This window comes from Acipenser ruthenus, chromosome 14 (genome assembly GCF_902713425.1).
Source record: "Acipenser ruthenus chromosome 14, fAciRut3.2 maternal haplotype, whole genome shotgun sequence".
Classification (NCBI taxonomy): domain Eukaryota; kingdom Metazoa; phylum Chordata; class Actinopteri; order Acipenseriformes; family Acipenseridae; genus Acipenser; species Acipenser ruthenus.
This window is the reverse complement of record NC_081202.1, coordinates 19,861,520-19,883,673: the sequence shown is the minus strand read 5'-3', so window position 1 is coordinate 19,883,673 and position 22,154 is coordinate 19,861,520. Positions and strand designations below refer to the sequence as shown.

General features: G+C 38.6%; 1 protein-coding gene across 13 annotated transcripts in view; it reads right to left on the bottom strand.

Annotated features, from left to right (window-relative positions):
* The window catches only part of LOC117419891 (calcium-dependent secretion activator 2-like), a 159,095-nt gene extending 141,257 nt beyond the window's left edge, over positions 1-17,838 (bottom strand). For 6 of the 13 annotated variants that reach the window (XM_058986051.1, XM_058986053.1, XM_058986052.1 and 3 more), the window contains exon 1: positions 17,078-17,837. In XM_058986051.1, coding sequence (XP_058842034.1) covers positions 17,078-17,401 — 324 coding nt within the window. In that variant the 5' untranslated portion in view covers positions 17,402-17,837. Of the gene's footprint in view, positions 1-17,077 lie in introns of all 13 variants that reach the window. The other 7 variants (XM_058986045.1, XM_058986049.1, XM_058986046.1 and 4 more) reach the window with 2 other exon arrangements.
* Between the last annotated feature and the right edge of the window lie 4,316 nt (positions 17,839-22,154).

Sequence of the window (22,154 nt, the reverse complement as noted above, 5' to 3'; positions counted from 1 at the left end):
ATTATCTGCTAGTTTGCCGTTGTAGTTATGGTGATCATGTCATCCATGTATGCTCTAAGTGGTGGCAGCTACATGCCAGAAGTGAGATGATCTCTACCCATTACCTATTTTGAGGCACTAATAATGAATTCCACTGCCAAGAGTCTGACTTTGACAAACCGCCAAGTAGTGGTAAACTCCGGAATTGAAAAAAAAGAACTGCAAGTCCCTGAAACAGGCTTTCACTAATTCTGTTATAGCACTCCAAAGGAGTTAATGTGGCACTGGACGATATGCATTAGCTAAATCCTGGAATGTTACATGGAGCTCCTATTTCTTTTGTCCAGACTGAATCTGTTGCCAGATCACACTGTCATGCTCCAAACATACTGGAAAGTCTGGGATACCAGAAGTTATCAATCATGCGGTTCTTCAGTAGATAGGTGTACAACCTTTGTGCCACAACGCAGAAGATTCTTCATGGTTTGCTTTTGATGTAAAATGCTGGCTGCACAGGCCTGTCATGGTGTTTGCAGAACCAGTCCGAGCTGAGCCTGGCGCAGAGTAAGAATCCTGTCAGGAACGTGCTGAGTTTTAGACATGAGTTGGATTATTTAAACTAACCTGTATTGATTCAAATAATATGATATACTCTTTGTCAATAACTATAGTAATACTGTATATACTCCTTTCAGATAGATCTGTAAACTAGTAGAAAATATTATTATCAGTCTATGAAAGCACCTGCTGGAAGGAGTCAAATTTGGCAGGCTCTTATCATAATGCCTTGTTAACATATTCCAGTTTTATGAGAAAGTAGCTTCTTTCGTTACTTTACTTCCATTACTTCATGTCTCATATTAATCAACACCAAAAATTGGATTGCAGCAAATTATGAACAGGTTACAATGATTTGAACTAAGAAAACTGAACAAGTGCTAATGTTAAAAAACAAAAAGCTTGTCTATGTGCCTTTGTTATTAGTGCACATACACTCGTGGAAGTCTATAACCTTGAAAGAAGCATGGCACTGACAATATTGCAAACATATTGTTAACACACATTTGCGATAATGTTCATTTAATTTAATCAATTTAAGAATTAGTTCAGTTTCTCCAACTAAACAAAAAAGTCTTTAAGACATAACATTATCAATTAAACCAAAGAATACATCTGTTTAGCTTATATAAAGGTTTTACCGCAGTAAGAAACAAAGGTATTTATTCACAGGGAAACTGTAAAGTGAAATATTTAGATGTTTGTTTCAGACACACAGTGTTATTCTGGAAGGGCATTAGACCTTCAAAAAATAAAGCTTGGTCTTTGGCACCTCAAAGCAGGATTCGCTGTTGGCACTTGAAAGCGGGATTTGCCATCCTTTAATGATAACCAACAGAATGTGCTTTAAGAAAGACAGCAGTATGTATCTCATTATATTATATGAAAATAATGAGAGCTGAGTGTAACAGGGGAGATCTGTGCTGACTGTCTGGCGCATGCAGGTACTGCAGGAAGGGGGCAGCAGCCTTGTAGGTCCACCTGTCAGTCATGGCAGTGACACGGAGAGGTGGGGAAGAGGGTGTGTTGGCTTTCCCTCTTTCTGAGTGGCCGAGAGGAGGGCCTTGGGGGATTGCTGACCCTATAAGATAAAGCTGTGTTGTTCCGTCAGCCTGCCCCTCTAAGATGAAACGAGCCAGCTGGCGGAAGATCTGCTGCCGGACCAAGCACAGCCGGAGAAGAACCAGCACCACAACAAGTCAATTAAAAAGGAAAAGAAAAGGAATTTTTAGGAGCGGGGAAAAACTTGGGCAAAACCCCGAACAGTACGAACACGTTGAGGGAACAGGTGAGCTTAGGATGAAGACGCGGGTTGTGAGGATAGCGACGGCCGGGGTATCGCTGCCGAGTGAAGCACCTTTATTTTGTAGTTTTATTACAGTGTTTTATTTTCCCTTTTTCCTTCGCCTTTTGTTTTCATTATTATTTTTCTGCACTTGTATGTGCACTGGACTGTATACCGGTATTGGTAACCCTGTGGTCCCGTTTACTGTTGCCAGTATTCAGGCAACGGACAACAGCTCCCTCTGCGGGTAAAAATAAATCAGTGCACCTGAGCGGCGTTACAAATGGAAGTTCTGTCTCTGTGTCAGTAAATTGCCCACCACCCTTCCACACTAAGTTATAAAAAATAGGATGTAAGCTTTTTCTTATTAATCTGAAAAGATACCGGTCTATACCGGACTTACAATGGTTACAAGATATCACATTATTTTTACATACAATTACCCATTTATACAGTTGGGTTTTTAATGGAGCAATCTAGGTAAAGTACCTTGCTCAAGGGTACAGCAGCAGTGTCCCCACCGGGGATTGAACCCACAACCCTCCGGTCAAGAGTCCAGAGCCCTAACCACTACTCCACACTGCTGCCCCATTAGCAAGTAAACAGGGTGTGTGGAAACCTGCTTGTGCAGGTAACTTTTAGAAACAGAGAGGGGTAAGGCTTGGTCCAACCATGGTACAAGTTAATATAAGGCTATTATATTTAACATGTTTCATTATAGCTTGAATTTAAATTAAAATAACTGGACTTGCCACTGTATGCTTAGTGGTCTTATTCAAAGGCTTATGATAAACCCCTACACTCTTTGTCAAATACTAACACACATTTGTATATGAAGTTAAACTGACCCACTGACAACACACTGAAAAGGTAACATAATATGCAGCTAGGAGGGCCATATATTTATGACTCGACTAAATGTAATCACATAGAGCTGCTGTTACATATTAAAAATATCTGTCATATATACACATATACTTGTATTATATTATAGCAAGGATTCTGTGAACTTTGGTCCACCTGACTTTTTAGAAAAAGGAAGAGTTGGAAAAAGAGAGCGATGAAATCTGTTCCAATATTTTTTGGCAAGAAGTTATATCCAATCAGTTTTGAAAAAGGAGTTGACCAGATCCTTCTAGAATGTATAATTAACTTAAAGATAAGAAATGTCAAGGCCGAGTGATGTATTCAATGGAGGGAAAATCCTATATAAGCCCCGAGCAAGACCCCATTCGATACCATTCAATTTGATCTTGGAACCTGACATGGTCCATGCTCTGAAGATCTCTGAAAAACGGATTGCTGTTTGGTCGAAATTAGTCCCTGCCTTTTGAAGACAGTTCTTATTTTTCAAGAAGAAGAAGAAGAAGAAGAAGAAGAGGAAGAAGCAGCTTAATAAACTAAAAAATGAACAACAGCAACATTATCTGATCATGTGACCCTGTCACTGGGATGGCTGCTTGCTGTTACAGCTCCTGCTACCACATCGCGATTTTCATTTATAAATCGAACAATTTAATCTTCTTATATTCTTTTTGGATTATTTCCTATATAAAATTATCTACTTGCCAGTCTTAAATGGCTACTTCACACAAGGGAACCATTGCTTCCCCTCAATCCACACTGGAGGAAAAGCGTATGAAGAAGTCACTGGGCCAATATGATTGGGACATCTGCCTGACAGAGGTTGCACGCACTTTCCGTGGATCAGTTCAGAAAGCAATTAATGCAGCTTTACAGCCTCCGATTCAAAACATAACCAAAACAGCTACTATCCGCAGCGCTCTTAAACAGAAGGTTGCTGATATTTCTTCCTCTTTGAGGCAGCTAACTGCCAGGCCGGCTAATCACCAGAGCTGATCTTAGCCAATGCAATGCTTGTATTGATTCTATGCAGGCTAAGATGGCGATCCTTGAGGACAGAAATTGTTGCTGTAATGTCAGATTGTTGGGGTTGAAGGTGATGATCCCATCCATGTTCTTCAGCAGAAAATTCCAAATTGGTATCCAACCCTGAAACCGTCCAATGACCACCCTTCTCTGGAGTTAAATAGTGCACATCATGGATACGCAGGTGGCCCTCGAGTTTCCAATAAACCTGCACCATGATATTTCAATGCCTTCATTATACTGATTGACAACAACTCCTCCAGGCTGCTAAAATATCCGCTCCGATCATCGTGCAGGGACAAAAGCTCTCTTTTTATGTGGATTACTCTGCTATCACCACTACGAAGAGGAGGGCATTTGGCGAAGTGAGAGCAAAGCTTCGATCCCAGGAAATTGGCGGCTGTCCTTCACTACTCCTGAAGAGGTCAATTCCTTTTTTGCTTTATGTTTTTCAGGATACGATGGGGTCTATTGATCCCTCTGCGTGCAGGACCCTGTGCTTCTCATCCCTTGGTCCGGATGGAATGTCAGTATAGATGAACAAACTTTGCTCCAGATTACAACTTTTTGTATCTTCACAGTATGGAAGTGAAAACATCTTACGCCAAAGATCACAACCATCATCCCTATGTCAATACAACTGACTTTTTCAAAAATGATGTTTGTGTGTAAACTAATATGGCCACCGGACACATTTCTTTAAAAACCTTTCAAAATCTTCGGTCAGATGTAAAACTCTCTTATAACTCCTTACAGAGTGCACATAGGCTTATGGTTACTATACAACACATTTAAGAACCCATATATGCTCTATTCAAAAATTACCTTGATCGTGACCTTTGACCCCTCCTTAAGGTTAAGATAGGCTAGATAGGGTGATGGTTACTATGGTGTTTAAAGTTATAAAGCATTGTGAGATAATGAACTAATGCAGTATTTTTAATTGAAATTGCTCCACAAAACTGATCACTTGTGCTGCAATGCTACAGCTTGCCAAAATTTCCAACTGGTACTGAGCTTGGAAGCCGTAAAACTGCCTGGCAGCTCTAGTTATTATTATTCTTTATATTTGTGTATTAATGTGACTTTTTTTTTTAATTGTAATGCCTCTCCCATTTCCCTATTCCCAAAGGGTGGAGAAAAGAAAAGGAAAATCAATAAAAATTGTTCACAAAAAAAAAAAAACAGCAACATTATCTGTAACATTATCTGTAGTGGGGCATACCATGTGCTATACTGTAGCAAGCTTGCATTCTGTGTCGCAGGGTGCTTCCATAAATCATCATGCTGCAGTTCTCTTTCTCCTGCGAGTAGGGTCATGAAACTTGAATCTTGCAGAATCTTGCATCAATATCAATAAAGAATCGTGGATTTAAGTTGCATAATTGAATTATAGAAATTGATATTTGTTAAAGCATTCTTTTTTTTTTTTTTTTTTACAATTTTCTAAAAATATAAGTAAGCAATAAGGACGACACAAAGGGCATAACCAGGCATGAAGGATTTGGGTAATGGGGCTATTACATCCAAATGATCCATAATGCCTGATAATGCCTGATGTGAACAGTCTTTTTGCTTTTATACTTCAATGTTACAGCGCAATTAATTATCATTTTTATTCATTTTAACAGAATTTAGTACTCGTTCTAGAAAATATAGTCCTCCATTATAACAACACTGCCTATGAGCTTCTCTATAAAACTAGTGTATGAAACAGCATTTTTAACACGGTACACTTTTATTTGAATAAAAACAATTGTGCAACTGTTTATTATTATCATCATCATCATCATCATCATCATCATCGTTGACGATCCAGTAACCTTTAAGGCTACTTTTACATTGATGACCAGTCACTATTTGCCTGCTTTGTAATTGGACTGTTGTAGACCTAACTGAATAGCGACAGCTTTAGTTTTGATCACAAAATCCAGGCATTTGGCAGAAACATACAGCTTTGAGTATTTTCCTACAAAGCAGGAAATATGGTTTTATCTAGCCATTTCCTTTAATTGTTTAGCTGGAAGTCTGCCTGCCAGGTCCAATATACACTTCTGTCAGGTTCCATTAGATGGAGATAAATACTATCTGCAGCTTTATATTCTATGCTGTGCTGCACACTTCCCTTATGTTGAGTGTAAAATTAAGAACAATACCATAATGATAATGATTCAGAGATCCAATAGACTTCCTGGCAAATAACCATTTTTAGCTAAGAAATCACTAGGCAATCAAATATATGCCTCTCATTCTGCCCTTACAGTAGGTTCCAGAGCATTCTTTCTCCTCATTTATTTAGTTCACTTATTACATTTATCTTTCACAAGAACAAACAGCCAACACATACAGGACCTGAAGTCATTATTTAACTTACAACTTACTAAAATCGTGAAGTATTTGTCTGAGAAATGCAGTATTTTTAGACTCTCAGTATCGCCCCATTCCATTTGTACTGTGGACACAAAACAACAGCAATATTCCAGAGCATACCTAATAATAACTAAAATACCATTCCTAAAACAATCAGTACTCTGTGAGGTCTATCAAACTTAGTAAAAAAGCATTTAAAATATTTTTATATCTGTGTTAGGATTTTTGCCTATGTATTACCCTAACTTTGTAGCTTTGATGCTTGGCTTGTAGCCCGAAATACACCCATGTAGGGAGTAACTGGCTTTTCATAACTCTGAGTGCAGCTGTGACCTCAGAGGGATGATAAAACCTTTGTTTCTGCTTAATAAGCTGTTTTGAACCTATGTACAAACCATAATCAAACAAATTAAAACTGGTTCTAACTTTTGTTAAAAGTGACATGCTATAACTTTGGGTAAGTGCCACAGAACACATAATAACACACTACTGGAACACGTAGGCTTTTCTGATAAACAAGCAACTTGTGTGAGGCAGTGTACACGTTGTTCCAGTTAAATGGCACAAGCTCTTACTGTTTCATCAGTCTTTGTTCCTTTCCATTATGCTTCACATTTAAATGGTAAAGAAACAATTGAAACTGTCTGTAAACATGGTGTGATTTTCCTGTGTTTAATGTAAGCTCTGAATCAATGCAGGGTTAATGCACACATCAGTAGTTTGCAATCACCAGCCCTGTCGTTCGACCTTGTGATGCATGGGTACAGCGCTATGCTGCCTGTGAGAATTGAGCAAAACTCATACCATTGTTCTTAAATGTTACTTCTTGTTATCTGGGTTGCTGCTGACATTGGTAAAGTGAGGAAGAAACGGAATATACACTTCCATCATGTTCCATTAGCTGGAGATAAATACTATCTGCAGCTTTATATTCTATGCCGTTGTGCAGACTTCCTTCTGTTGAGTGTAAAATTTTAAAAAATACCATAATGATAATGATTCAGACTAATTCCAATAGGATTCCTGGCAAATAACCATTTTTAGCTAAGAAATCACTAGGCCAGTGGTTGGCAATTAAATCTGACGGCAGGCCAAATGACCCGCGGGCAGCCGCAAATCGCGCCACTTGCTATACCCGACCCTATAACCAGTAGATTTGCAGCCTATATATGTCCAGAGAACTACGCGACCATGAAGAAGCTGGCTCTGTTTGTGCTCTCCATGTTCGGATCTACTTACACATGTGAAGCAACTTATTCCACAATGCAACAAAAAAACAGATGCACGAAACAGGCTGACACAAGACTCTTGAAGGACTGCCATACGTATCGCTGGCACATCTATCACACCTGGTGTCCTAAAGCTGATCGCAGAAGGAAAGTGCAATTTTTCTCATTAAATTTGTCATAACGCAATGAAGCACTTAAAATAAAAATGTGTGCTACTTTTGAATTTTGTTTTATGTTATCCTCCGTTCCTGTTTATGTAGGAAAGTGCCATTTGACGTTGGTGTTTTGTAACTGAACTGTATCCCGTTAAGACCGCCCACGAAGCATTTGACAGGCTGCACAAAATGTCAGTTTATCAGCCAAAATGATTAGGTCCTATTAGTTGTTAGTTGCGTTGGAAATTTATTATTATTATTATTTTTTTTTATTTCTTAGCAGATGCCCTTATCCAGGGCGATTTACAGTTTTTACAAGATATCACATGGGTTTATGGGTTTATGTGTTATGGGTTTTTACTGGAGCAATCTAGGTAAAGTACCTTGCTCAAAAGTACAGCAGCAGTGTCCCCCACCTGGGACTGAACCCACGACTCTCCAATCAAGAGTCCAGAGCCCTAACCACTACTCCACATTGCTGCAGTATAATTATATACTGTGGTTACTCAGTAAAGCCCTGCCATTCCAGAGCATACCTAATAATAACTAAAATACCATTCCTAATACAATCACTATTCTGTCAGGTCTATCACTTAGTACAAAAGCATTTATTTATAATATTTTTATATCTGGGTAAACCTGATCACACTAGCCTCCTCTATAGGTGCGTTTACACTGGCACAAACATTCCGGATCGAGAGGATTAGAGGACGGGATTCCAGTCACTTTTTGCTTGTGTAAATGCTACTGAGCATGTTCCGGAATCCGTCCTCTTATCCTCTCAAATGCTGAGTTCCTATTCCGGTCACTTTGTTTCAGTGTAAACGTGCTGAGGAAACATTCTGGAAAGTTGGCAGAACTCCAACTCCTAAAAAAGTAAGTGTAACACATTTCTATATTTTTTATATTAAGTATTGATAATATGTTTGATATATCAATTAACAGTGGTGGCTGCATGTTTTTTTTTGTTATGTAGTTCACATTTTTCGATGTGTAGCGACTACTGGCGAAACCTAATTGTTTTGTATTACAGATTTTGGAAATAATGTCTGAAGGACGCTTGTGCAACTTCACTGATGAAGAAAGCAGGGTTTTAATATCTATCTCGAATGAAGAGAGGATCCAATGAGCACTACATGGGCAGTGGAAAAAATCTGTCACTACAGCAGGGCTTCAGCTTCTTTTTTTTCTTTTCCCCTCAAAGTATGCATGCTCAGAGTCTGCCCCTGTGAGAAGTACCCCTCACTGTTTCAATCAAGTGTAAACACACCGTTCCGGTACAGACTGTCCCAGAATCTTATCAGAAAGATTCCGGAATGCTAGTGTAAACGCACCTAGAGTCAATCCAGTCTGCTTGATGTGTTTCTGGGATTGTAACAGGGGAGATCTGTGCTGACTGTCTGGCGCATGCGTGGTTCTGCAGGAGAGGGCAGCAGCCTCGTAAGATCACCCTGTCAGTCGTGGCAATGACACGGAGAGTTGGGGAAGAAGTTGTGTTGGCTTTCCCCTCTCTCTGAGTGGCTGAGAGGCGGGCCTTGGGGGATTGCTCGGCCCATAAGAACTGCACTTGGTTATGCATTCGGGTGGCCGTGATTGGGAATACTCAGAGACGCTGGTTAAGAACGTCAGTGTAAATAAAGACCAGGCAGGAACGCCAGCGGTTGAAGAGGGGATGAAACAGGCAAGCACGGCTGAGGAAGACAGCCCGCCTTAAACAAATAAAACAGGAATTAAAATAAATTATTACGTACCCGAGAGGACATGTGTAGATATACGGGGTACTCTGGCCATCCCAATGTACAGAGAATAACCGAGCGGAGGACGGAGACCCGAGCTGACCAGCGCAGTGGAGGCACTGCATAGGCAGCACTTTTGTTTTGTAGTTTTATTACTGTGTTTTATTTTCTCTTTTTATTTCGCCTTTGGTTTTCATTATTATTTTTGAGCACCCGAGTGCACCTGAGATGGTAACCCTGTTGTCCTGATTACCGTTGCCAGTATACCGACAACAGCGCCCTCTGCGGGCTAAAACAAATCAAAACGGAAATAAATAAAACTGGGCACCTGTGCAGTGTTTTCCAATGTCATCTTCTGTCTCCCGTGTCAGTGAATACCCCCACCCTTCCACAGGGATTAAAACAGTTTATTATCTAGACCTGCTTTGACAGACAGGATTGGGGCAGCCTGATGTTTACCCAGCAATGGCCAATGGCCCAGACTACACTGCACCACTGTTTCACGATCGTTGTCTTGCACCACACCTGCACAAAGAGCACTCACTATCTGAAGAAGTGACTGTGTTGTGTGCTATTATCATTAGTGTCTTATTATTTCGGGACTGAAACCCTTGTTTTGCACGGAGCGGTACACATGGCTGTGTAGAGCCTGTGCTTATTATTCAAGTGTTGTTGACATGCAACCCAGCCAAATTAATTGTGAACTGTCTTGTGTCTGTCATTTCCGGAGCACTGCATCACCACTGCACCTGCGCACTGCAAACCACTCGTTCACAGACACCCAGACAGACACACATATGTCGAGAACAAGTTTGTAATCACAACTGACTAAGCACTTTTCTACGCAAAAAATGTAGTTAAACATAGACAGCGTTTATAATAAACTCAATAATTTAGGCTAAATAAGATTCTTCGAAAGATGAATCCAAATTGGACAAGCGGTTCTCAATATATATCTTCGGTATACCTCCAGACACTGTAACAATAGGCAGCTACACTGACCCAGTCATTTATCGCTCCCTAAAGCCTGAATTGCAATCTGAAATGATTGCATTTACTGTTTGCAATTATTAACTAACACAGTGTCCAAAAACCTTTTTTCCTGCCCTAGCTGCTCGCACCCAGCCCATTCGTGACGGGCTAGCAGTTTAGGCCAATTCCATTTTAATTAGACATGAGCTTGTGATATATAAGTTTCATTTGGTGACAAACCTGGAATACCTCAACATGCAATGCAAAGGGGTCTTACACATCCTTTACTGATAACCAAAAGCAAACACAATGTAAACGTCTTCTATTAATTGCGTAGGTGACTGACAGCTAACACGAAGCTATGATGCGTGTGCAAAATCCCACCGAGCACACACAGGTCTCCCCGACCAGCTCTGCAGGCTGGTGCACAAGTCCCTAAACCAGCTGCCACAGCCTCCTGCAATGCCCAGCTGCAAGCCCAATTAAGGATACACTAGCATATTTTGACTAGCACCCTACTGACCATAAATAACTGTTACAATAATTATCAAAATCTAAATAAAAAGATAACAAAAATGATTTATTTGATCACAAAAAACCCAAATAAAAGCACTTTGTGGTACTGTGAAATGTGAATGTCCTGTTTGAATACTGTGGTTCGATGCAAACGGAGGAGAATATGAAAGCCAACTAGTCAGTTTTCATTGGACGATATTAATAAATCACACCTGACTGAAAAATATCATTTGGTCTTCAATGATCAGGAAACAAAGCAGCCATATTAAGATAGAGGTCAAGGTAACCAGTATGATTGCCAAGGTATTTATATAATCCTGCATGTCAGTGACATTCTTCCCTGCCAGAAAAGGTAGATCACTATGGCCAAAGTTTGACACAGATGGAAAGATTATTCTGATGCTCTCAATATCCAGATCAGATTTCATCACAAATATTTAAGCAATTTTCTAGATGCACTCATTAGAAGGCAGCCCATTATACAGGGGAGCAGGTTATAAGGTGGGTCCAATGTGGCTCTCATTTACCCCATATTGACATCACACTGGCACTTGTACTCTCGTAATAATGGCATGGCCTCTTGCCTAAAGCCCTCGATTATATGTAAAAATGTTGTGATATACAGAAGAAAATAAAATGGTCTCCGAGGTATGCTTTACTACAGTGGTTCTCAAACTTTTTTGTTCACGCACCACACAATAAACAGTATAGCTGACTGAAAAATAAGCACATACAAAAAAAAAAACACTATAATATTAAGAATAACTGCAGTCTTTATTTTAATGCGATGGGTGGCCCTGTTTCTGTGAGCAAAGTTATTTTAAAATTGGAGTTTTAAAGAACGGTTCTAGTTTACTTTTCATTAACACGAATTTACTAAGAGAAAAAAACCCAATTGTTTTATAATTGATAATTATAGCAGAAATTGATTTATGTGACTTAATCATCTGTGAAGTTACACCCATGAGGTACCAGCACAGTCGGAGCTACGAATCTCCAGCTATAATCTTTATTTAGAAAACTGGCTTTTTATTTCCTGGCATCTCATTGGCTAGTACCCTTGGAACGGGGGTACATTAACCTTCGATACACGACCCAGGAAATAAAAAGTAATGGCATAAATGCCTTTTCACCTGGACAGATATCCTTGTGCCTCCTGTTCAAGAAATAACCACCAGAAGAAAAAAAAATGTCTGACAACATTTCTTTCAGTTTTGAACGTAACCCAGAAGAAACCATGAAGAGAATGTTCCCACAGGAAAACGACTCACAAATGCCCCACAGAAGAACAAAATCTGAACAAACTGTAAGTAAGAGATTTGTAACAATAGATGACAGGCAGCTATACCTGATAAAAACAGAGCGTAAGGAAATAAACACACACAAAAAAACACCAAGTGGGTTGTAACAGTATTCGAACAGTGGGCTGGGCACAATAACATCACTGTTGACTGGCACAATGACACTGAGACTTAAAATAATCACCTTCGTAAATTTTACGCAGAGGTCAGAACAGCCGCAGGAGAAAACTACTCCGTGGCCGGCTACCTCAGATCGGCTAACAGCTCAATATACACACAGACCCCACTTTCAACCCAAGCAACTGCACATTTAACTATCCTATAAACTTCATAACCCACAGCAAATAATTGTCTTTACCAACCCAATAAGACAGTGTTTAGTTTAAAGACTACTTTTTTTCTTGTTTTGAAAAAATAAATAAAAATTCTATGTTCAAGTTTTAAATCACAAAACTTGTTTTTGTCTTGTTTTTTCGTAAAAGTTTCCCGTTTTCTAACCGGTGGTATGGGCAATACCACCCACCCTGTCAGGTTTTTTTAACTTGGAGATATTCTCCATGTAGGCATTTTCTTCCTGCTTTTAAGGTCTCAAATTGTGGGTTTGCAACAGGATCTATTAACTATGCAGCCGCTTCCTTTTTGTAATTATGTAACCTTTCCACAGACCACATGAAGGGAGCTGGCGAACCACAGATTGAGAACCACTGCTTTAATAGATTCATCACCTGTAGAGAAACTACAGCTCTGCAAGCTTGTAATTTGCATGGTGACTTATTTGCAAATCAGATCATATTTTGAATTGCGATCTTCTTGCTTCAAGGTGCTTCAACTACTCAGTGATAACATTATACTGTGATTCTAACAGTGTATGCCACAAAGTATGCTCAACAAGCAAAACAAGTTCTTTAGTTTCAAAACCAGACTGAAAAAAAAGCATGTAAGCAATTTCAAATATTTGTGGCAAAAGTATTGGCACCCTTACATTAAAAGCCTGTACAAATGTAATAGAACAAATTGAGAAATATATTCATTGATTGCAAAGCATTACACAGTAACTAAGCTGCTTTATAAAGTCAATAGACAGAAAAAGAGGTTATTTCCAACATCTGATGAAAAAGAACGTTTTGGCAACACAGCTAATGATGGTCAAGACAAAAGAGTTGAATTTACATTTGAGAAAAGCACTCATAGCAAACTACAACAAAGGAAATGGCTAAAGAACAGTATCAAAAAAATATGGAATATCAAAATCCACAATCAGAGCAAGAATCAAGTACCACAGAACAAAATCCAACTGAAATGCTTGAAAGCAGTGGACGTCTCAAGTAAGCTATGGGTACATCTGGTAGGAGAATCGTCCGAGCAGCTAAACAAAATCCAAGATTAACAGCCAAGGACTTAAAGAATGACTTAGAAGAATCAGGCATAATAGTGCACGAAACAACTGTACATAGGCACCTGAACACAGAACAGGATTGTATGCACACAGACAAGGATTGTATGAACACAGACGAGGATTGTATGAATACAGAAGAGGATTGTATGAACACAGACGAGGATTGTATGCACACAGGCCTTGTTGAAAACCACTTCTGAAGTGGTTAACAAATCAAACCGTCTAAAATTTGCCAAATAATATGAACAGGAATCTGAAGCATTCTTCAACAAAATTCTCTGGTCCAATGATACTAAAATATAACTTTCCCCAAAAATGGACCACAGTATGTTTGGAAAAAGAAAGGTCAAGCCTTAATGAAGAAAACATTGTACCTATAGCTAAACATGGAGGTGGTTCGATCATGATATGGGGGTGTTTTAGCAATTCAGGGACTGGAGACATTCATGTGATTGAAGATTGAATTAATGCAGTCACACATCAAACATTAATGATACCAGGCAGCCACACATACGCTGATTGGCAGACAATTTATCTTCCAACACGACAGCAACCCAAAGCATTGCTGTACCATACCTGGCCTTTACAATGCTTTCACTATGCTTTATATGTTGCAATGATGAGAAAATTACCATATGTAGGGTGCCAATACTTTTGTCTGTCACGTTATATATCCTTCGTTAAAGCAGATGTTGGGAGACAAACATGTTGTCCATAATAATGAAGTGCTCGATTTAAAAAAACATCTCAAATCAAATCATAGCGTGGACTGTGCCAGTCTGCCTCATGCAATTCACAGCGTCACACTAAATTGGTTAGTATTGGGTGACATATGTTATACAGCATGACAGTGTCTGTATTAGTGAGGGACTACTGAATGTACAGTATGTCTATATATGTACAAAGGTTTGCAAACAATTTAAATAAATGACAAAAATTAATTATTTTTTTTTAAATCATTTAAACCTTTCGTGTACATCCAAAAAACATTGTTTTCATCAATATATAACAAGTCCTCGTGGGTTACCGTCAGGACTACCACTGCATTTAAGCATCTGTGCCATGCTTTTTTTTCAGTTGCGATGCAAATCTCAGTTTCTCACTAAGCAGAGATGCAAAGCTCCCCTCACCCACCCACCCATCAACGTGCTACGCAATCCCCCTCCCTCTACATGCATATCACACAATAACACTGCTGTACTCCGTATGTATCCAATGAATGTGTATTCACTTTATTAAAACAAATTTCACTAACAGAGAACACAAAAAATACCTGTACAATGCAGTCGTGTGTCTTTCTTTTTCCTGCCATGTCAACACACAAACTGCACGACAGCCTTATGAATACATTGTAACATTCTCTCTGAGGGGATAGCTCCAAACATTCACAGTTCCTTTGTGTTTGTATGGCAGACTGGCCCCCTGAATGTCTGAGCACTACTTTTGTTTTAACTTATTTTCCTGTGTCCCTGTCAGCAAGAATATAAATCTCACAGCAGATAATTACAATGCCTTCTTATGAAGTAAGGGGTCACATCTACACAGAAAGTTTCCTCCCCAGATTCAAGTTCTTTCATTAACTTGTGATAAAGAATGTCCTAACCAACTTTCATCAGATTAGTGGTTCTATAGAACTGGAATACGTGGCTCAAGTACAAGCATCTCCACTATATCGAGTATAATAATGATAATGCTGCTTTTCCCTTAACACCAAGCCTTGCACTTCAAATTAATGCACGGATATCACGATCCTGGAGTATGCGCTTCCGCCCACTGTTGCCCTTTGCTGATGATGTCTTTCCCTCAGAGTTCCTTGCCGACATCACCTTAGACACCGTTGCTCGTGAAACATCAGCAGGTTGAGCTGTCTTGGTCACTGAAGCTCCTGCCAAACTCGCCCCAACAATCACCCCTCTTTCAAAGTCACTGAGGTCTCCTCTTGCAGCCATGCTAGCCATAATTATAGGCAACCAGGCCTGTCCAGCATTTTTATACATGACCCTAAGCATGCTGGGATGTTATTTGCTTAATTAACGCATGAGCCACACCTGTGTGGAAGCCCTTGCTTTCAATATACTTGGTGTCCCTCATTTACCCAGGTGTTTCCATTTTTTTTGTCCACTACCTGTATATTAAGGACTGGACCAAATATATCTTCAAATCCAGTTTTTAATTTAAACATCACATAGAGCACAGATAGATGGTGCATTGAATTTAAAAAAAAAAAAGTCTAACAGAACCTTCCTTTTTTATCTGATGAATGACTATTTGAATTATACTGAAATGCAATTCTTTAGGCTATTTTAAGAAACCTAAAGAATTGTAGTTGTCCCTCATTATCCTTGACTGCTGTAATGCAGCTGTAATGCAAATTTCACTTGTCTCAACCCAAGTACTCTTTGGAAATGTGACCAAACTTTGGTGATCAACAGAATGTAATCCATAAAACTAGATGATGTTGCAACTCGTGGACTAATAGGCATTTTAAATATAATAAAAGCCCTTGTCTGTTTTATCCGTATAGGTCAACAACAAAAAAGCACTGTGTAGCCAATATGCTGTTTGACAGGTAGAATGTGCAGAATAAACAGCACGGGTGATGCATGAATTGTACACATTTAAGTACCAAATACGGCATAATAACTACGAAATGATCACTGCCCTGCATAAAGTTCAATATAATAATGTTCGTTTCATGCAAAAGTATTTTAAACTTGTCCGTAATTAGTGACTAATCAATTGATTTCACGTATAATGTATATGAGAGCTTACCAGCAGTCTCAGGGTGGAACAGTGAAAAGGGGTCCCAGTCTTTTAAATTGTTGAAGGAAAGTAAACACAGTACAAACAGGTCTGTTTCATATCCAGGGTTTCCACTGAGGAATTATGCACCCCTCCCTAATAAACAATAATATGTAAACTGGTTGTTCAGCAAAACAAAGTTCCAACACTTTGCATATTGGGCTTTAATTAAATTCCCTCAGAGCTTTTCTGAACATTATATTTGGTTCTTCATGGAGGCTTCTCTCTCTGTTTGTTTTTTTAATTATTTTTTTTAATGAGCGTAAGTGTTGGAAAATGCTCATTTGACAAGTTCTCTAATGCTGATGCAAGCATACCTGGTGCTGTATGTTTTCCTAAGGGGTAGGATATTTACTGTAACTCAAATATTAGGGGAATGGTTTTGCACGTGGGTTTACCAAGTATATGTAACTGAAGGTTAAAAAACATCTTGGTGTCAATGGGTGTCAGAATGTAGATATTGTATCAGTGCTATTGTCATGTGTACTGGTACAGAAACCTAAGCATCAGGTTTTCTCAATAGTTAAACTACATCTGTGCTGTGCTGTAATCTAACATTTAATAGTGAAGTTTATTCAGTCTGAAGAGCTAGGCGTGAATAGGCATTTTCCCTGACACGCGCGCCCACACACAGACAGACAGTTGTCTATTAACTTACGCAATTTACATTTTTAAAATGCCACCTTCACATGACCATTTGCATTATTATACATGCCAGAAAAGTAACTTTCAGTCGGCTAAGTTATGTGTTCTTGCAGATCTGCAGCACCTGTTGCGTGAAAGGCGCTCTGATGTGCAAAAATAAGATAACCTTTCAGCGACTACATCTCACGAACAAACATACACACATGCATCATGATGGGTCATTATACGAGTGTGTCTTCATACCTTTTGCTGCCTTCTGGACATATCTGTAGGTTGCTTGGCATTAAAAGGATATGCTATGCACCTTAGCACAAACACATATATCTGTAGCCGTGTCCTCCTTTCATCCTCTTCTCTCTGTAGCCGATCTTGGTCTTCCTTCTCTTTCTCGCTGATGACAGCGGGACTTGGGCTTGCAGGTCTAGCGGTACCTGATCGCCTTTCATTCCTAGAATCTCGCCCCTGTGCAGGCAGGGACCTCTGGGAGCCGGCCAGCAGGACATCTCGTCGCTCTTGTTCCAGGACCTCATCACCAGACTCCTCTTCGCTTGAAGATGGGTCCAGCATTTTAACCACTGATCTGGACTACTGAGACAAAGAATTCAACAGGCGCTCCAGTTTTTGGCGATATGCTTTTTTGTACACGTCGAGTTAAAACTGAATGTTTCCTAACAATGATCGAGAGGGCGGAGTTTAGAAAGAGGCGAGTCGACTTCCCTGGGAGGTTCGCTCAAAAATGTTTCTGTCAAGGTTGATGTAAGCAGATCACGGCTAGGAGAAAAAGTAAGGGATGCAGGGACCACAGGTAGGCAACCTGTAACACTCAACAACACGCAACATGTGAGAGCAATTTGCTTCCTTAAGGGGACCTTGCACTAATAAGTTTTTTGTTCTACTCTTATTTTCTTAGGCCACTTTATAACACGAGAATGTCTTTACATGTTTATTCCTAGCATGTCTTTTAAATTAAAATCAAATAAATTAAATACGCAGTTTACTGATTTTTAGTGGGACATGTTATTTTAATCCCCCGTTTCCTGGAATATAGAACAGCCCCCGTAATTGATACAATTTAGATTCTTGGAAGCAGTGCTATTTTTTTTTTACTCTATCATCCGCATTCCTTCGAGCTCAGCAGGCTGTATAAACTGTTCTCAAGAGGGCACTTCCTTGTAACCTGGGACACTAACTGTGGTAATCAGAATCGAGCGCATTTTGCACAGCTGCGATTCCTTTATTAGCTGCATTAGAATTAAGCTGTAACATAAGCGACCATACCAGCTTGTAGATCTTTACCTGTTGAACTGTGACGTTGTTCGAACTTCTTTCACATTGTGCACTAAGAAACAACTTGCTTAAATGTAGTATGGGCCGTATTACCGTACATGAAAACAGTGCGGCGCCAAACAACTAAAAACATTTTTTTTTTTAAATCCTTTTGTCATTAAAATATTCGACGTCGGAATTCCCATGCGTCACAGGACTACTGTATGTGTATCTACATCCATTGCAGTCACGAATTGCCGCCCATCTTATGAACAGCATTCATTTGCAATAATTAGCAGCACAGGAAGACTAAAATATGTTTTGTTATTTGTTTGTTTATGATTTGGTGGTAATCGCACCTCTCCGTTACTTTTGTATTTAAAGTCAATTTGATGTTGTTTGTCATTGTGCATATTGCAATATCACGCATGTACAGCTTCACGTGTTTTGTGCTTTAGCGGCATTGGGACTATTTTTTTTATTTTTGCTCCTGCTGTTATTTATGAAATATAATTTAGAATGTATTTATTTCTAAGTCTATTGGTGTTCATGTTAGCCACAGTTAAATATCCATCCTCCACAAACCCGCACATCAACAGTTGCTAATCCCTACTGGGGCTTATTAGTAGAGCATTCAACACACGATGACCATAAACAATAGAGAACAAAATATGAGGGTGAAATACTTTCATATGCCTGAAAATGTGCACTTGTCACAAATTGTGCCATTTGTCTACAACACAGTCCATTGTGCATGTTGGGATGTTACTACATTATTGAGAATATATTTGTCAGTGAAATTTCATTACAAATTAAAGTCATTAAATGTGTAAGGGTTCAGAAGCAGGACAGAAAGACTGCCAAATTCAGGAGCAGATAAAATTCGCTCCACTTTCAAGCGCAACTAATACTCTACTGTATAATAAGTGTAGAATAAAGAAACTCTTATTTTCCCAAGAAGTAGTCGTCTAATACCTCTAGTCTTGCCTTAATTTTAGATCCATATGTGTCAGATTTTGTTTTCTCCATATTATCATTATTTTGTTGGCTGTTATTGAAAAGTCATTTGTTTGAAGTAAATATCAAAGGACTTGATTGAAAAGGAATAGGAAGCCAAGCAGACCAAACTATTTCTGGTGGTTCATTTTCTCTCTATATGTATTTTGGCAGTATAGGCTTGGTGCTCAAATCATGAGCAATTTAATTAATAAGATAAAACATTAAAGCCCAGAGACCGATCCTCTGAATATTGTATTAATAAAGTTAAAAGCAGTTTGACAAATTGACAGTAGTAAGAAGCAGTACAAGAGTACCGCAGTGCAGCGTGCACCTCAGGAGATTTCCTTCACAGTCTTGGCAGTGTTATTATTATTATTATTTATTTCTTAGCAGACACCCTTATCCAGGGCAACTTACAGTTGTTACAAAGTATCACATGCAAGTACAAGATGATGCAAATACTGATACAATATGGTCCAGTATAGTCTAGAGTTGTGAGGTTTACAGATGCTGTCTGAACAGGTGTGTCTTGAGGAGGCACCGGAAGGTGTTCAGGGACTGAGCAGTCCTGATATCCTTGGGTAGGTCGTTCCACCACTTAAGGCAAGGGTGGACAAGGAGTGGGCTCTGGAGGCAGGGGAGCGGCGGGGGGGGGGGGGGGGGGGGGGGGGGGTGATACAGCTAATCTCCCAGTGGCAGAGGTGGGAGGGGACAAGAGGGGTTGCAGGGAGAAATAATAGTCTCAAGGTAGGAGGTTGAAACAGCGATAGGCGAGTACAAGAGTTGAACTGGATGCGAGCGGCGACAGGGAGCCAGTGGAGGGAGCGGAGCAGTGGAGTAGCATGCATGGGAGAAACAAGGAAGGGAAAAGACAAGGCGAGCAGCAGTTTTGGATGAGCTGGAGCGGACGGATAGCGGAAGCAGGGAAGCTGGCAATGAGGGAGTTCCTGTAGTCAAGGCGGGACAGTACCAGTGCCTGAACTAGGAGCTTTGTGGAGTAGTCGGTGGAAGGGGGAATTCTTTATATATGTTGCTGAGGAAAAAGCGACAGCAGCGTGCCAGAGTAGAGATGTGCTGAGAGTAGGAGAGCACCAAGGAAAAAAAAATACATATTATAATGATTCAGTAATGCTGTGTGAATTATTATCTATAGTAAATAATTATTTTTGTCTGTCCATAAAAAAAATATTATAGATTAGATATTTCAAATATATATCTATACTATATATACAAACAAAAACACCTTTAAAGTAATAGTAATGGTGCACAAGTACAACATAAATACTAAAGTAGTTAGGACGTTTCGGACATAAGCTCTGTGGCATTTTTATGTTGTTTTTTAAAATCCTAAAAGGTTAAAGATGGTAATGTGTAGCCTCCAGTTGCTGACATAGTAATATTTGCACGGCTATTAGGCTGTCAGGATGAGGTTCAAGAAAGATGCTTCTGTCTTCAGAGCTAAAACTACCTTTGGGAAATGTAAACAACTTGGACAGTCAACAGGGTCTGCTACCTGATAAAGTGCTAAATTATGGAATTATATTTTAATGTAAAATGAAAAATCACTGTGAGATGCTGTAGTATTTTAAAAATGTATTTCATAAATTGCAAAAAAAGCTTTCCAAATCCATTAGTGATGTCTGTGTTATGCAGTGAAAATTTTACCACATGGTGGTGCTGTTCTTGTGCTTTATGCGTTTTTACGTCCTGGGGGAAAACTATTCTATGTTTAAAGTAATGCATCTTGGACATTTTTTATTTCATGATCTTATTAACATGCATTTATCTTCTGTAGTACAGATCGCATGTACTCACTTACTTTAAATATAACTGAGAGAATGATAAATTGCAGTATAATCTCCATACATATTTACTGTATATATATACTGAAATTAAAGAGGTACATTTATGGTTCACTGTACATGATTTAGACAGTTGTAATGAATCTGTAAATTCTGTCTCTTGTTATTATAGGACATTAGAACATTAAGTGATACGTAATAATTCAGTACAGTACACTTTTTTAAGAACTGATTTCATTTGCATGTAGTACAGAATATAAATGTAATAGGCTGTATACTGTTTGTCTGCATATAATACTGAACTTAATAAAAAAAAAACTGTAGTACTGTTTCTATAGCTCTTTAACATACCAAACTAACAATTGCTGCATTGTGTATTAACAATTTGTAGAGAAAATGAAAAAGAGAGGTAACATGCACCTTTAATGCACGCAGAAATGGCTGGGGTCTTACAAATGGCTAAAATTGAAGGAAAAAAAGAAGATTCTTATGACTATATCAACATTGTATTGATACATTGTAGATAACAACAAGGCAAGGAAAACTAACAAGAACCAATAATATGTGGACTGCTAAAAAAAAAGGGCAATTAAGCACTAAAAATTTTACTGGCTATGTCAATTCAAACCGGTACATGGTATTATTATTATTATTATTATTATTATTATTATTATTATTATTATTATTATTATTATTATTATTATTATTTCTATTTCATATAAGGTTTTTTTCCCCCCATGTATCCTTATTGCTCTTCCTTTAAGTGGAGTTTCAGATTTGAAAGTCTATCAGTCCAATGTTCCAATGCAGAACAGAAAGGCATTTGATAAATGTTTAACAGCTACACATGCATCACTTCAAGAATATAATAAAATATGATTGCAATTCTGATGCTGTAAAATTTAAATAAAAGAATGTTTCGCCTAAATTTAAAACATAACGTTTGAATCCAGTCAAGGTTTTTTTATTTGTTTATTTCTTTTTTTATTAAACACTAAACAAGTTTATAAAATAGCCACAACAAAAAAATAATAAATGTGTTATTTAATTTTTTTAATCTTTTTTATTACAAATGTAATATATAAAAAAGACATTTCAGCACATTTCACATGAATAACAACAAAAGTCAAAAGTATAGTTTGTTAAAGATTAAATATATTTTAAGTTAGAACACATGACCTGCTTTATAAATGCTGAAAATAGAAAAGTTAAAAACCCAATTATTTTAAAGTGAAATGAATTTTCTGTCCAGA